Source organism: Colletotrichum paranaense (assembly GCF_030867605.1).
Source record: "Colletotrichum paranaense strain IMI 384185 chromosome Unknown Scaffold_3.1, whole genome shotgun sequence".
NCBI lineage: Eukaryota > Fungi > Ascomycota > Sordariomycetes > Glomerellales > Glomerellaceae > Colletotrichum > Colletotrichum paranaense.
Genome location: NW_026848961.1, coordinates 1,670,863 through 1,686,775, shown reverse-complemented (window position 1 = coordinate 1,686,775; position 15,913 = coordinate 1,670,863). Strand labels below are relative to the sequence as shown.

The 15,913-nt window shown below is 53.4% G+C and overlaps 4 protein-coding genes across 4 annotated transcripts; 1 reads left to right on the top strand and 3 right to left on the bottom strand.

Annotated features, from left to right (window-relative positions):
• Positions 1-463: 463 nt before the first annotated feature.
• Positions 464-2,176, bottom strand: CPAR01_04111 (uncharacterized protein; the record flags this gene model as incomplete). The annotated part of the gene is made up of 4 exons (XM_060488392.1): positions 464-1,051; positions 1,108-1,639; positions 1,691-1,848; positions 1,901-2,176. 4 exons carry the CDS (start codon positions 2,174-2,176, stop codon positions 464-466), a joined length of 1,554 nt encoding a protein of 517 aa, XP_060352598.1.
• Positions 2,177-3,808: 1,632 nt separating this feature from the next.
• Positions 3,809-4,993, bottom strand: CPAR01_04110 (uncharacterized protein; the record flags this gene model as incomplete). Its single annotated transcript, XM_060488391.1, has 3 exons — positions 3,809-4,132; positions 4,391-4,504; positions 4,712-4,993. The coding sequence occupies 3 exons, from the start codon at positions 4,991-4,993 to the stop codon at positions 3,809-3,811; spliced, it is 720 nt and encodes a 239-aa protein (XP_060352597.1).
• A 1,101-nt stretch (positions 4,994-6,094) lies between these two features.
• Positions 6,095-10,497, top strand: CPAR01_04109 (SH2 domain-containing protein; the record flags this gene model as incomplete). Its single annotated transcript, XM_060488390.1, has 4 exons — positions 6,095-6,265; positions 6,323-6,499; positions 6,551-10,178; positions 10,235-10,497. 4 exons carry the CDS (start codon positions 6,095-6,097, stop codon positions 10,495-10,497), a joined length of 4,239 nt encoding a protein of 1,412 aa, XP_060352596.1.
• Positions 10,498-11,205: 708 nt separating this feature from the next.
• Positions 11,206-13,868, bottom strand: CPAR01_04108 (beta-1,3-endoglucanase; the record flags this gene model as incomplete). Its single annotated transcript, XM_060488389.1, has 5 exons — positions 11,206-12,932; positions 13,002-13,040; positions 13,097-13,289; positions 13,347-13,413; positions 13,471-13,868. 5 exons carry the CDS (start codon positions 13,866-13,868, stop codon positions 11,206-11,208), a joined length of 2,424 nt encoding a protein of 807 aa, XP_060352595.1.
• Positions 13,869-15,913: the final 2,045 nt, after the last annotated feature.

Below are 15,913 nucleotides of genomic sequence, written 5' to 3'. Positions count from 1 at the left end.
AAGTCCCAAAGTTCCCGAAGTCTGCAGGAGAACGTTGTCTATACATGCGCCGAGTGATGCTGATGAAAAGAGGGTAAGAAGCTTCCCTACGATCGAGTCGACACATTCCGCCGCTGGAACTTGGTGCACGAGGCTTCACCCCAGCTTTTCTACGCGTCTAGATGAAGGGGTCTTCTAAGCCGGCGACATTGTCATCACGACGCGTCCTGCGGCTTCTGTTATCGGGCATACCCATCTTCTGAGACGAGTAAAGCGGAGCTGATGCGATTGCCCGTTGAACCCATTCGTCAGATGCTGGTTGAAAAGCCATCTGGGTAGAAATATGGCAAGTTCTTGGTCCTTGGCTGAAAGATGGATGTGGCTGTTGTGGCGAAATGGCGCGATTTGATGCTCTGTTATGCAGTTGGTGAGCTTGGTGGGGTTGAGGCCCAATGCTATGTGTATAGTCGAAGCCCCCCTGCGACTAGTTGGAGGTGCCGTTGTACACGTCGCTTGCGTAGCTTCTGGGCGCCGGAGGCATGCCAAAGGTAGCTTGTCTCCGGTTCTCTCTTCTTGGGTCATCAGGTGTGCCCTTTCGAGGAGGGGCCGGAGGTAGAGGTCCGCCGGGGGCCGGGCGAACAGGCAGGCTAAATGACGCAGCATTGGCGCTCACCGGACCAGCACTATTCGGATACTCGCCAACCTTGGGGATCGAGTTGGTGGTAACAATCCTCTGTCCCATCCCAGGATGGCCACCCGGCTGTCTACTGCTCATTGTGTTGAGCCCATTTCTAGTGGGAGAGCGGTTCGAGTGACTGGCGGGCTCTCTCGGAGAGATAATGCCAGCGCCGGCAATAGGAATTTCTCCTGAAGTAGGCGTGTCCAGGGATCGATCGTTTCCAGAACCCCCGTGATATGTTGGGGAATCATTGGAGTTGAGCAGATCGCGTGTTGCTGGAGAAAGCTGGGGCGCCAAGTGAGACTTGCGATTGTCCCTCTCCATCATACCAACCGCCCACTCTCTCAGGTCTACTGGTGTTCTCTTGGCAGCTTGGACAAACGGATCACGGTCCTGGTGGGAAAACATGTTAGCGGCAAGGTTGATTCATGTTTGGGGGATATGCTTACAAAGAGCTCCTGAGGAGTAGGCCGCTCGTCAGGAACCTTGGACAGGCACTTTTGAATCATGTCTTCCAAAATCGAAGGGAAGGCATCGCTCTTGGGTAGCCTAGGCGCAGGCTCGTGGACAATTTGCTGCAAAAGGTCCAGAATGCCGGCGGGTGCGCACTCGCCGTCCGAAAGTTGCTCGCTTGCGTTGAAGGGGAACTTTCCAATGGCCATTTCCATGATGGTCAGACCAAAACTCCACACATCTGACTTGACTGTGTACTTCTCGCCCTGGATTCGCTCGGGTGCCATGTACGTTGAAGTTCCCACAAACGTATCAGCAACAGAGTTAATGAGCTCTCCAGACACGCCAAAATCGCAAAGCTTAATGCTTCCCCTAGAGTTCACCAGAATATTGGATGGCTTAATGTCTCTGTGCATGATGTGATGCTTCGAGTAGAGGTAGGTCAAGCCTCCCAAGGTAGCCACGGCAATCTTTCCGAGAACATCTACTCGAACAGGCCCAAAGACCTTGGATACCCGATCCAAAGCACTGAGAGACACGTTAGCCAAGGTTGCTAAAGTATATCAGACACTCGCTTACCCAACGTCCATGTACTCCATACACATAATGACGTCGTTGTGGTCGTTCAGGAAGGCTCCGTAGAAGTTGACGATATACTCGGATGAACAGCCGTGCATAATCTGAAGTTCGCGCACGATGCGCTTGCGCATCTCTTTCTTCGCCTCCACGTGAATGACCTGATATTGGTGAGTACTTGACCTTCCGAGCAGGGCATCAGCAATGACCAACCTTTCGTGCCATGACAGTTCCGGTAAGAACATGTTTGACTTTGCTGACGGTGCCTCCGTTTCCTGAACCGAGCTCCTTCAGAATTTCTAGGTCCTCTGGTCGCAAATCCAGCTTGTACTCGATGCCAATCTCCAGCTGTGCCGACTGGTCACCGCCGTCCTTATCGCGGTGACTGCTGGTCTCGGCGGTCGGTGGAGGCTTGGGTGCAGCAGGTGTCAAGGCTAGGCCTTTGACGTTCTTGCGCTTCATAGAGCGAGGCGCGAAAGGGTCAGCCATTTTGGGCTAACAGGTCTCCGTCACAGACTCGTAATCGGAAAACCGAAAGTGAAGATGGATAACGCCAGCAGTTACAACAACGAACAGGTATATGTCATGCCCTGTTCACGCTGTAGTAAATAGCCACACCCTCCAGTGTGTGTGTGGTCTCCTGCGCTGCGATTTAAGCTATGCTTTGCCGTCTCGGATCGTCAGGAATTGTGATTCGCGTGTTGGGTAGCGTTCGCACACGAGTTGGACTGGGTCGAATCGCTTGTGCCGAGGACAGATGACTGGAACCAACGGTCTCGTGTAATCAAATACCAAAGACTGGCTTGTCACTGTAAAGGAATCGAGCAATCGGGGTTGCGTCGGGAAACAGGAGGGGGGAAAGGCGAGCTGCGAAGGTTCGTTAATACTCGGCGCGCCGAGGTTGAGTTTGATATCGCTTTGGCGGAAGAAGCGATGGACGATATCCGAGGTCGACGACTGCGTGTAAGAAAGGAGAAGGAGGAAGAGGGGCGTAAACGACTCGAAATTTATTGGTGTGATTGTTCTCGATGGCGTCCCCGTTTCGGCCAAGGTGGGGTTGGAAGGTAAGGTAGGGAGGCGACTCCGAGAAATGGCGAGGGGGGAGGGGTAGACGAGCAAGAAATAGGCAACGTGCTCCGTGTCGCTGGATAGGAGTAAATGAGAGGGCCTCGTAGAAGTAAACGAGGTTGCTCTCGATAGGTAAACGGGCGGAACGTGGGTCGCGGGTCAGGATGGTTAAGAAGAGGATGACGGGGAGGGGATGGATGGATGAATGAATGAAAGAGAAAGTAAAGCAGTAGAACGATGGACCAGTTTCGACCGCTTGGAGAACAAGACGCAGGTGCAGTAGTCGACCTGAGAGGTGAAGAGTAATAAGTGGTGTCAGATCAAACAAAGGTTCGTTCTGCCACACAAACATCCAAAGTAGAACAGACCTGAGGTGCCCGGGTGTGATGGAGTGGGAGACCCCCAACTGGAGCGCAGTGGTACACCCAGTGGAGGGGGAAAGGTAGGTACCTAAGGTGATGGTGCCCAGGTGTCTGAAGTGAGGTACCTTACCTCCACTTACCCGTGGAAGGAGGACGAGGTGGCAGGAACAGCCCACAAGAATCACGGTCCAGTCCGGTCCCGTCCAGTCTAGTGTCGAGACGCAGGTCTCCAGCACACCCCGAGTCGACAAATGAGGGCTCAGAAATGGTTTCGGATCACACAGCGCGGCTGTATCTGTTTAAGACCTGAACCTGGGACCAACCGGGGGCGGCATCCCCTCCAGGTTCTAATCCGCGCTCTAGTAGCGAGAGCGACGGTTACTCGTCCGTGAAGTCTTCCAGGCCTTTCCCACCTTGGTCTCGGTCCGTCAGGGCAGGTTTGGTCACTTGTGTCGTTTCCACTGATTTCCTTGCTGGCCAGCCGACGCTACGCTACATCGTTTCTACCTCGACGAGTTGAGACTGGACGTCTCTTTGGCTTCTTGGTTCGTCGGCTTCGTGGTTTCCTAGTGTTGCAGTTCGCTGTTTCTTTCTCTGCGACAATGGCGGATACGATACAAATGGAAGCGCCCCACCAACGTCTGCGGTACTGTATCCGAATAAGGCTACGGATACTTCTCCTTACCAATAACTACACTAGTAAAGCCAAGTACCCAGAGTTCCCAACGTGCCTTAGGTAGCTAAGGTCAGATGCAGAGTGGCTGGGATCAGCAACGGAGAACAACAAGAGGACCCAAACGGGCCACAGCCCAGCACTAGCCCGGGCCAGTGTTTTAGAGACGTCGAGACCCAGCTCCGAAGTACGGGATAGAGATGACTTGACGCACGTTTTAGAGCTACAGTAGCAGCAGAACGTGAGAATCCTCCAGGGGACCTTGCAGTTCCGTGGAGCCATCGACAACTCTGGGTTGGCGACTGACGGGTCTCTGGACTGGTCCGTCCAGGGAAGGACCTCCTATTTTACCTCAACTCAACGTAAGATATTGGATCCGTGATTCTTCCTCGACAGCACAGACTCAAAAGCCCAGAGCCCGCCTCGATCCACCTCACTCTTCCTATGGGGTACCTTACTCTACAAGTAAGTGTGTATACGAGCCGGGGACCGACGGCTATCCTTTCCTCTACGCTTCAGCTTCCCATCAACATTAGCAGGTCGTTAGCGAACAAGGCGAAAAGACAATTTCGACTATGACTTGGAGAGGGCTACTGGTACCTTACTCTCTGGCCTGCCGCTGTATCCGCCTGCATTTGACACCATCGGTCCCAACCATTGCCATAACATGGCAGAGGCAACGCAGTAAAAAATAAGCAGTACGGGAATGCAGATCTACACGCCAATCAAAGACATCTAACTGCCTCTAAATTTATCTACTCCCATCCGTTCCTACGACTATCTGTACCATCCTTCAATGATGGCCCACAATTCATCCATTCACCATTTAAGAAGCCGTCAAGTCCAATTGCATCGCTGTCTCCGTCACCCTTTCAACCCGTCACTCAAGTCCATGACAGGGGCTAGGAGTCGTCTGGGCACTTCATATAAGCCGGTGGGCTGCCACGCTGGGTGTGATGGAGGCAACTCGAGCCAACGGTGGTGAGGCATTGAAGAAATCCCACTTTGTTCTGTACCAGGGTCTTGAGTCGCAAAATGGCCTGGTGTCTCAGTGTCTTGCCGCCTGCCCGCCCACATTGCCCCTCCCACACCTACCAACAAGCCTCGAATGTCTGAGTGTCTGGTCAGTTCTGCTTCCCGACAGGCTCCAGATGGCTGCCCAAGCGCGGGATTGTGCCATGATGTGCTGCATGATGGGTTCATGGCTTGCTAATTTGTCGCTGGCTGCAAAATGCGCTTCCCTGCGGCGCCAACGTCTGTGTCATGTTGACAGACGAAGATGAAAACTCTTGATAGGATCCTCCTTCGCGATTTCCTGTTTATGCTGCTTATGCCAACTGTGATTTCGGAATAGTATCATAGAAGTAATATCGCCTAGGGTTGACAGATTCTTTGCATCCCTTCTGCCTCCGCACAACTAGCAAGTGACTGGAGTTTGTTGCATTCGTGAAGGAACAGCTGGAAAGAGTAGGACTACGCTGTTCGCAGGCAAGCCAATTCAAGCCGTTTAAGCCAAACGCTTACAGACTAACACAGGTTGCTGTCTACCCCTAGTATCGACCATTGCAAGAAACCTCCCATTATTCAGCTGAGCTACTTGAGCTGGCGGCTATCCCAAGAAATAGTCACTGAAGCTTCATGATTCTCTAAAGGATGCTTGAGTTGATGCAGTGACTCTTCTCAACGAGACCGTGTCGGGTGCATAGAGTCATGAACGGCGACTTAGAATAGCGGGCTGTGGTTAAATCAGCCTAGGGTAGCTAGTCTTCGGAAATCTGGGATTCACATCGCGAGCAGGGGACGCAGAATCACTTTGCACGTGGTATCGCAGGTGGCATACCTTCCTTACCTTACGGAGTACCTAAGGTACAGGGATACCTATATTGCGGATAAACCGATAAGATAACCAGCTCTGTCCAGAAGCCGGAATAACTATCACCAGCCACAGTGGACCTTCCGGGTCCGAGGCTGAAGGTCGGGTCAGCGAACGAGGCGCGCTGGGAGAGCCATTGGAGGGAGGTCCAAGCTTTCAATTATTCCAAGTGCAGGCGTGCTGGAGAGGCAACTGAAAATTGCCTGGTCAAGGACGCCTTCCTTCAATTCTTGCCCACGTTCTTTCCTCCGAATTTGGGCGAACCCATCTCGACATCGATTCATTAATCCGGGCACGATACCTTCTTTTCTAATCAAATTCTGAGCCTAGTCGAGCTCTCTCAGCGATCGTAACGCGCCTACCAGGTATCATCCACCGACGAAGGCGTCACTTTACCACGCGCTGCGACTTTGATTCTAGGCAACTTCAAGATGAGCGCCTCAATGCGGGATTTCGTCGACGGCGAGGCCGAGCTCGATGATGAGGATGAGGAGTCTCTGGATGAGGATGCCGACCCTAGATCTGCGCGCAGAAGAAATGCGGCCCCCGAGGACTCCTCCGAAGAGGAAGAGGACGATGAAGATGAGGAGGAAGCGCGCAAAGTAGGCGATGGATATTCAAATCACGTTGACGACTGACTAATTTTTTCTCCCACTCAGATTCGCGAGGGATTTATTGTCGACGAAGATGAGGAAGAAGAGGAAGTAGGTGAGGACGAAGATGCTCACGAGCGAAAGCGGAAGCGAGAGCATCGCGACAGAGAAGAAGAAGAGCGGCTGGACGAGGATGACCTGGAACTTATCGGGGAACAAATCGAGCGCAGAGCACCAACACAGGTACGATGTCCCCATGGACTATCGCTACTGGATGTACTAACGTGTCTGTAGCCTAAATTCAAGCGTCTCAAACGAGGACATCGGGACGAGGACGACCGTGGCCCCGAGCGACGCGGCTTAGAGGACATGTTCTCCGATGACGACGAGGAAGCCAACGATCAAAAACCCTACGGCCGATCGAACTACCGCCCCCAGGCCGACGAGTTCGAAGACTTCATTGAGGAAGATTATCCGGAGGATGAGGACGAACGAGCTCGTCAGCAGGAAGATGCCGAAGTCGCTCGGCCCCGCGACAGAGGAGTTGGAGGCGTCGTCGACACTTCCGGCCTCGATAAAGACGCCTTGGAGGACATGGAGGCCATCTTCGGTAATGGCGAGGATTACGAGTGGGCCCTCCAAATGGAAGAAGAGCAAGAAGACCGCGAACGCGAAGAGCAGGTCATTGAGCTCAAGGACGTGTTTGAGCCTTCACAGTTGAAGGAGAAGCTCTTGACCGACGAGGACAACCAGATCCGATTCACAGACGAGCCTGAAAGATTCCAGCTGGACCGAAAACCGTTCAAGCACTTGCAAATTAGCGCTGAGCAGTTCAAGGAAGAGGCCCGGTGGATTGCGGGTTTGATGTGGCCCAAAAAGCTGCTCCAGTCCGAACTACACGGACCCTTCACCAAGGCGATTGGCAAGGTCCTCGAGTTCTTTGTCGTTGACGACGTTGAGGTCCCCTACGTCTTTCAGCATCGCAAGGATTACCTGATCCATGCCAAGAAGACCAAAAATCCCGACCATCGTGACGACCCTGACGCCCCTGAATGGATTGTCAGCGCAGACAAGCTTCTTACTCAGGACGACTTATGGCGAATTTTGGAGCTTGATATCAAGTTCCGCTCACTGATCGAAAAGCGGAACGCTCTGGAAAAGACGCTCGAGAACCTCAAATCTGCTGCTAACATCAAGGACGATGTACTCGAAGATATGATTCCCCAAGCTGCGACCATGGAAGAACTGCAAGATTTGCAGGACTACCTCCACTTCCAGTACACCAACGAGCTCAAGGATTTGTCTTTCATGAACGGCAATGGCAATCAGATGAAGCGCCCAGGCTCCAAATCAAATCTTGTCGACAGAGTCAGGAGGAGCAAGGCTATCGGTTTTGTCCGTGCCTACGGTATCACTCCGGATCGGTTCGCCCAAAACACTCTTCGCGAGGGCAGCAAGGTTTGGGCCGACGACGACAGCCAGCTTCCTGACGACCTCGCCGACTCCCTCACGGATGAAGAATTCCAAACCGGTGATACTGTGATGTACGCTGCTCGCCAGATGTACGCAGAGGAGCTGTTTGTCAACCCTCGTATGCGGAAGCACTTCAGAGTCAACTTCTATCAGATGGGCGAAATCAGCTGTCGCCGGACAGAGAAGGGTTTGAAGAAGATTGACGAGTCACATCCATTCTACGAGGTCAAGTATCTCATCAACCAGACAATCGCCGACGTTGCTCGCCAGCCAGATCTGTATCTCAAGATGATGAAGGCCGAGGAAGAGGGTCTCATCGAGGTTAAGCTGACATTGGAGAACGACGAGGGCTTTAAGCGCTCGTTGCGCCAAGAGTTCATTTCAGACAACTACAGTGAACTCGCGGATCGATGGAACGATGAACGTCAGAAGGTACTTGATCTCATTGTTCCCCGGCTTTCTAAGATTATTGCCAAGGGCGTCAAGGAGTCTCTCCGGACTGCATGCCAAGAAGAAGTTCTCAAAGCCTGCCGCGAAGAATATTCAAAGAGGCTCGATCAAGCGCCATACAAGCCCAAGGGTATGATTCTTGGCACACTGCCCCGAATCATCACTCTGTCCAACGGAATGGCCGATCCAGCTCGCGACCCTACACTCTGGGCTTCTGTTGAGGAAGATGGCCGGGTCATTGAGCAGGGAAAGCTGGGCAATCTAGCTCGTGACGAGCGAGCTCGCGAAGAATTTGTCGAGATCGTCAACAGGCGCCGCCCGGATGCCATCGGTATCAGCGGATGGTCTGCAGATACGCAGAAGCTTGTGAGAGACCTGGAAAGTCTAATCAGCGAGAAGGGCTTGATGGGGCCCGAGTTCGATGACCCTGAGCTTGGGGAGTATCGCACTGAGCCTCTCGAAGTCATCGTGGTAAATGACGAGGTGGCTCGTCTCTACAAGGACAGCCCTAGAGCAGTCGCAGAGCACCCTACTCTCAGTTCACTCACAAGATATTGCATCGCTTTGGCGCACTACATGCAAAACCCACTCAAGGAGTATGCGGCTCTTGGTAAAGACATTGCATCGCTAGCTTTCCATCCTTGTCAAAACCTGCTGCCCCAAGAGAAGCTACTCAAGCACCTCGAGTCCGCGATGGTTGACATGGTTAATCTGTGTGGTGTCAACATCAACGAGGCCGTGGGCGATTCTTACACAGCGAACCTCCTGCCCTATGTCGCCGGTCTCGGCCCCCGAAAGGCCACAAGCGTCATCAAAGCCATCAACGCGAACGGAGGAGCTGTCGGCAGCAGAGATGAGCTGGTTGGCGACCCCGACAGTGGCAAGCTGCCAGTTGTGGGCCCAAGAGTCTGGAACAACTGCGCCAGTTTCCTCTTCATCGACTACGATGCGACCAACCCCGCCTCAGACCCCCTTGACAACACCCGTGTTCACCCAGAGGACTACGAGCTGGGTCGCAAGATGGCAGCCGACGCCCTTGAACTTGATGAAGAGGACGTCAAAGCGGAGACGGATCACAATGGACCTGGCGCTATTGTTCGAAAACTCTTTAAGGAAGACGAACAAGAGAAGGTTAATGAGCTTATCCTCGAGGAATATGCGGAGCAACTTGAGCGTAATTACAGCCAGCGGAAGCGCGCTACGCTCGAGACAATTCGGGCTGAACTTCAAGCCCCCTACGAGGAGTTGCGCAGAAACTTCTCAAGCCTCGGTCCGAACGAGATTTTCACAATGTTCACTGGCGAGACCAAGGACACACTCGCTCAGGGCATGATCATCCCCGTCAACATCCGAGTGGTAAAAGATGACTTCGCCATAGTGAAGCTTGACTGCGGCATAGAGGGCCGCATCGAGTCGCACGACGGCCCTGATGGTGTTCGCGTCAGAGGTCTTCTCACGACCGGGCAGACGGTGCAAGCCAAGGTTCTTGAGGTAAACTACAAGGACTTCTTGGCCAAGCTTTCTGCAAGAGAAGCCGAAGTCAAACGCCCTTACAAGCGTCAATTATACCATGGCCATGGCCAGTGGGACGAGAGACTGGAGGCAGCTGATAAGGAAGAACTCCGCGAAAAGGACAAGACCACTGGACGCACCCAGAGAGTCATCAAGCACCCGCTGTTCAAGCCGTTCAACGGATTGGAAGCTGAGCAGTGGCTTGGTACCCAAGCCGCCGGAGAGGTCATCATTCGACCTTCCTCAAAAGGTAACGACCATCTGGCTATCACCTGGAAGGTCGCCGATGGTGTTTTCCAACATGTCGACGTGCTTGAGCTCCAAAAAGAGACGGAGTTTTCCGTCGGCAAACTTCTCAGGGTTGGTGGCAAGTTCACCTACAAGGATCTGGATGAGTTGATCCACGAACACATCGAGGCTATGTCTCGCAAGGTGGATGAGATGATGCAGCATGAGAAGTTCGAGAAGCGGTCCAAGACGGATCTTGGTAGGTGCCTCCGTACTTTACTATTGAGATGAGCGACAACTGATCATGCAATACAGAGAAATGGCTCACTACATACATTGATGCCAATCCCAACCGGTCCGCTTATGCGTTCTGTATTGACCCCAAGCATCCCGGTTACTTCTGGCTTTGCTTCAAGGCGAGTCGTGGATCTCGTGTCAACTCGTGGCCTGTTCGCGTTATTCCGGGTGGCTTCGAGTTACTGAAGCAGGCTTACCCTGACATGAGAGCGCTGTGCAACGGCTTCAAGATCCGTTACCAGACCGAAATCACCAAGATGCAGAAGGGCGGTGGTAGATAGGGTCCATCTGCCTATGGCACTAGGCCTTCCGCCCCTGTGACTAGGGACTACGTCACAGCTAGCTCGCCGCTTGAAGGCTGCTCTTGAGAGCGGGATGGCAAGAATGGACGACATTTGATAACGATGAAGAAGAAAAAGACTACCTCAGATTTGTGGGCGGTCGGACAGAGGCCGGGTCCCAGTGAAGTAGTGCGTGGAATTGTCTTATTTGGGAACTCCTCGGTTCCCTGGAATCGATTTTGGGGGGGGTTTCACGGAAGCGAACGGGGGTATCACGCATCATCATCATTCATGTAGATTAGTAAAAAGGCCCTTGAAGGTCAAAAAGCCAGTAGACAAAAATTGGAATTCCTCAACGACAATAGTCATCACTCAGCTCAATCATGGGACTTTCTCACATGCTAAACATAAGGTGCCGACGTTAGGTTCTTTAGGGACCACCCACTCGTAAGTGAAATCTCGGTGTACATCATGAAGCTTGATGGCTTTATTATTGAAGAGTTGCGAAGCAGCCGGGCAGCTAGCTAAGTTTAATTTGTATCTAAGTCTAGGTTGATGTGCCGATCATGTACTAGTATTAACAAAAGGAACGACCATGACTGTGATCGATCTCTTTGTACCAAATTACAAGCATCTCAGTATACATTAAACATTGTTCAACATCTACACCGTCAACATCGCCAAAAGGAACTAAAGCGTTGTAGGCATTCAAAGAGCCAAGGCGGCGAGAGCACCAATAGCCATCAGCAGGAAGCTGGCACCCGCCTGAACGGCTGCGTTGACAACAACAGCCGGTTTGGTCGGGTAGCTGGCGCTAGAGTAGCTAGTTGTTGATGCACCGGGGGCCGTCCCCGCGGGCTTGGAGGCAGTGAGAGTGGTAGCCTTGGTCACCGGGACGGTGGCATTGAAGCCGGTAGGAGGCTTGGGGATGGTGCCGTTGCCGGAGCCGGAGCCGGAGCCGTAGTTGTTACCACCAGGGGCGTTGGGCTTGGGAGGGACTCCAGACGGGGAGACCGTGGAGAGGGTCTTGGTCAGGCCGGGGGCGGAGTTAGGGCCCGAGGGGGCCGTGGGGACGACCTTTGTCACGATGGGCACGGAGGTGCCGGCAGAGGGAACCGATGTCGTGACGATCTTAGTGGTGACGCTACCGACGGGGCAGTTTGTGACGGAGGGCGGGCACTTAGTGATGGTATAGACGGTGGTGAAGGTGGTGGTCGAGACGCCAGGGGCAGTGCCAGGGCCAGCGTTGGACTTATCATTGGGCTTGTCGTTGGGCTTGTCGTTGCCCTTGACCAGCTCGGTGGGCTTGGGAGCAGGGACAGATGAGACGGGGCAGACCGTGGTGTACAGAGCTATGGTCTGCGTCGTGACCTTGCCGATGTGGGCTGGGCAGTTGGTGACGGTGGGCGGGCACGCGGTGATTGTAGACACCTTAGTGGTGTAGACTGTCGAGGTCGTGAGCTCGACGGGAGGAGTTTTTGTCGCAGCCGCCTGTGTCTGTTTGCTGGTGACGCCAGTCTTGGTGCTGGTGGCGTCGCTCTCAGTACAGACATCCTCGTCGGACTTGCTGTTGGACTTGATGGAGATGGAACCGGATGCGCTGGCGGTAGCTGACTTGGTGCCAGTGGCACTTGTGGTAATTAGGCCAGTGGGAGTAATAGAGGCGGAGGCAGACTTGGAGCCGGAGACAGAGGCAGACCCAGACCCAGACCCAGACCCAGATCCAGATCCAGATCCAGACGCTGAACCAGAGGCAGTTCCGGAGGCAGAGGCGGTGCCAGAGGCAGATGCGGTGCCAGAGGTAGTGCCAGAAGCTGAGGCGGTCTTGGAGTCAGAGGCGCTGATAGACGTGTCCTTTGCCGTGACCGAGCCGCTAGCAGAAGCAGAGATGGAGGCGCTCGTTGAGGTTGAGGCGGAAGCAGACGCGGACGCCGAAGCAGATGCCGATGTGGAGGTGGTAGTCGACGTGACTGCAGACGATGTCGAAGCGGAAGACGTCGAGGCGGATGATGTGGAGGCAGATGATGTCGAAGCAGACGACGTTGTGGCAGATGTCGAGGTAGAGGTTGAGATGGAGGTCGAGGTAGAGGTAGAGGTAGACGAAGAGGACGCAGAAGTCGTTACTGCTTTGCTGCCCTCCTTGAACACACGAATGTCCTTGATCTTGAAATAGGTGTCCTTATAGGCGCTGGGATTCGCCGCGACATAGGACGAGCAGACAGAGTGACCAGTGGACGCGGCGCACTGGTCCTTCCAGATGTACTCATTGCCGGCGAGAACACCGCAGAAGTCAATGTTCAGAACGAGTCGCTGATCGGCAAAGTGGCTGTTGATGTTGCACTTATCATTGGCGATGAGCATGGAGGGAGTTCCCCAAGAGGAGGTATCAGGCGAGTCGGAGCCAATGTTCTTGGGAGCTGCGGAATGGGTCCAGGCTAGGTGCCATGTTAGCTACCTGTTGTATATACATTCGCATTGAAAAGTAGGGTTTGGAGGCTCCTTACCAAAGAACTTGATGTAGTCGTCTGTCCACTCAACAGCATCTATTTCGAAGGATTAGTTGAGACCATCCCAAGACTGATATGCTGGCTTCACTTACAGATACCGCCATCGGACGAGCCCCAAGGGTCAGCAGAGGTGGCTGTAGTAGTACAACCTTCATTGGTGTATTGTCCAGGAGCAAGTTGATCACAGTTTGCTGTGTTAACCTTGGCTGTCTGCCCGATTTCACTGATGACACACTGGCCCTGTTCGGACGTGAGGTAGGTGTGGGCAGCAGGCTTGTTGGCAGCCTATCGTAGTTGTTTAGCAAAGCTTTTGGAGTGCAAACATGCAGGCTGTATCCATACCGCGTTGTTCCAGCCCTCAAAGAAGTCAAGCTCGCCTTTCTTGGGCCACGGAGAACCGTAGGACCAGCTTCAATGATGTTAGTATAGGGAGAACTGGATATTCACTCTTGGATAGAGAACTTACAAAGCAGGCCAGGCACCGCAGACAGGTTTAGGAAGATGAGAAAAGCGGGCGACCATGAGAGACTTGTTGTAAATTGCCTTGCTCTCGAGTCTCACACTTGAACGGCCAACACCGGGGAACTCGGTGATGTTGTGGGCATCAGGACCCACGAAGACCTCGCCGTCGGCATTGCTGATGAGGCCCAGCTTCTGGGCATCGACACGGGTGCGATAGTTGATGTAGCCCGAGGTGAGATCGACGTCATTATAATCTCCCGTGCCGTACTTGCTCTCGAAAAAGTCAAACTTGTCGAAGAAGTTCGTGGAGTCGTATGTGTCATCGAGGACGAACTGCTTGGCGACAGCGTCACCAGCCAAGGCCAGGGCAGCCGTGCCTAGGGTAAAGAGTGAAGGTGCCATTATGGCTGTATTATGATTAACCAAAGAGAGACTTTGTTAGGCTGTATAGAGAATAACGAATGGCTTGACGTGAGATACGTCGTTGGACGAGCAAGAGTGCTCTAGGAAATGCTGGACGACACAGCTGTTGGCGGATGTGGTGCGTGAGGTGAACGGGACGAAGCCCATTCTAGGCGGACGAGGTGCCGCTTAAGATGTCCTGCCATCCCGTTGGATGCTTGAGCATCTGTCCCGTGCCGCTGGTACGCAGGCCACTTACACGGCCAGAGGCACAGCGGCACCGCGGGCTAGACGTCCTTGAAGGGCTAAGCGAGGTTCTCATCTTGGAAATATCCTCCTTTAGGGCCCGCTGAACAGAGTCTAAGATGGCCTGTCTGGTCGTGCTGGACTATTCGCCATTGCTGTCTGTGTGGCCCGGAAGGGGAAGGAGGTTTGCAAAGGAAGTCATCTTCGTATGCACGACTCCCATGATGGCTACCGAGGCCAAGCATCGTGAGGTCCGGGCACCAGCCGGAGAGTCGACCCTGACTACGCCAAATCAGGTGCGGGAAAGGGGCCCAGGAAATTACAGAAATGGGAAAGATTGACAGTGATTGGGGGATCCCACGATGGGTGCCACGGGGGCGTCGAGCGATGCGGCTATGGTGTTAGTCTCTCGACTTGTATCGGCCGATGGACTAACTCAAAGGGGATGTTGGTTGGCGACTATTGTTACTACGAGGAGCCAGGTGCGGCTGGACTTGGTGGCTTTTTGCGGCTAGTTAGGTTATCCCCTCCCCTCGACTTGATGCAGCCGCTCTTTTGGTTTATACATAATGTAGGCGGGAATAAGCTATAGGTACGCATACATAGGATCCTGAGAGAAAATAAGGGTTCCTCAAATTTGTAAAGTACCGTGCATTATGCTCACAAGAGTAGACTGCGGCGCGGTATGAATCCCTAATTACCCACTGGATCCTGAGTCGTTTGCTCAATCTTACATGGTTCTCGCATGTCATGAATCCTTTAGTTAGCAATCGCGGCCCATCGCGTCAAAGTCCGTGTGACGAGCGGCAGGATTCTGTTTCCCACGCTAGAGACTTCAGGCGAAGATGGAAATGCCATTCTCAACTGCGATGCTATTCTCGGATGTAGCTGAAGACGACAAGCATCGGTGCGCGAGTATGGCGATGCTTGGCAGGGTCTCAGCGCTCAGGAGTGGGTATGTGGAAGTCATAAACACCACGGAAAAAGGGCTCAGAGTGACCCCATGATGAATTTCGTGGGTGTTGCGGGGCTTCTCTTCCTACTTTGGCCTATGCCGAATCGGATACAGACGCCGAGGCAGTAAGCATCATTCAAACCCTTGTTGGTGAGGTGAACCCGGCGACGATAGCCGTAAACCCGCATCGTGCCAGGATCTTTTCATGAATTAGACGTCGACGTGCGGCACAGAGTAAGCAGATACGCATGAAATGGATCTTTTGTAAGTCGCCGCAGAGCAGTTGTGAGAGAGCGGTGGACGATGTACATATTGAACCGTGGAACTTTGGTGACCCCCGAAGAAATTAAATTTCTCGTTCAGTTCACCCGCTCGTCGCGATTCATGAGAACCAGCCATGTGGTAGCCCAGCACTGGCGCATCAAGTACTCTTCCACTAGAACCAGTTGAGAAGTATGATACCCCGGCTCTGGCGCTAAAACATCGTGGCGGAACTGGAACCCAGACGAGGTGGGAAAAAGTAGAGGGGCATAGGGGCAGCAAGTAAAATACAATCAACACCTGAATGGGAGTACTGTCGAAAAGAACATTGACGCCACGCGCTGCACAGAGGAGCGTTTGATTAAGCAATAGGCATCCACTGGTCCAGAACCTGAACCTGCCGCGTTGTTCAATCCAGGATTGCGGGAATTGCGTTGGGAAAGAAGGCCATGACTGGGAGACATCGACTTGCCGCACACATGGCTTTGTATTTTTTCTACCGAGGACGCTGAGAGGCGTGGCGGTAGCAAATATCAGACCAATCCGTGGTCATCTGTGCCGCGGCGGTTCTATTTTGCGACTC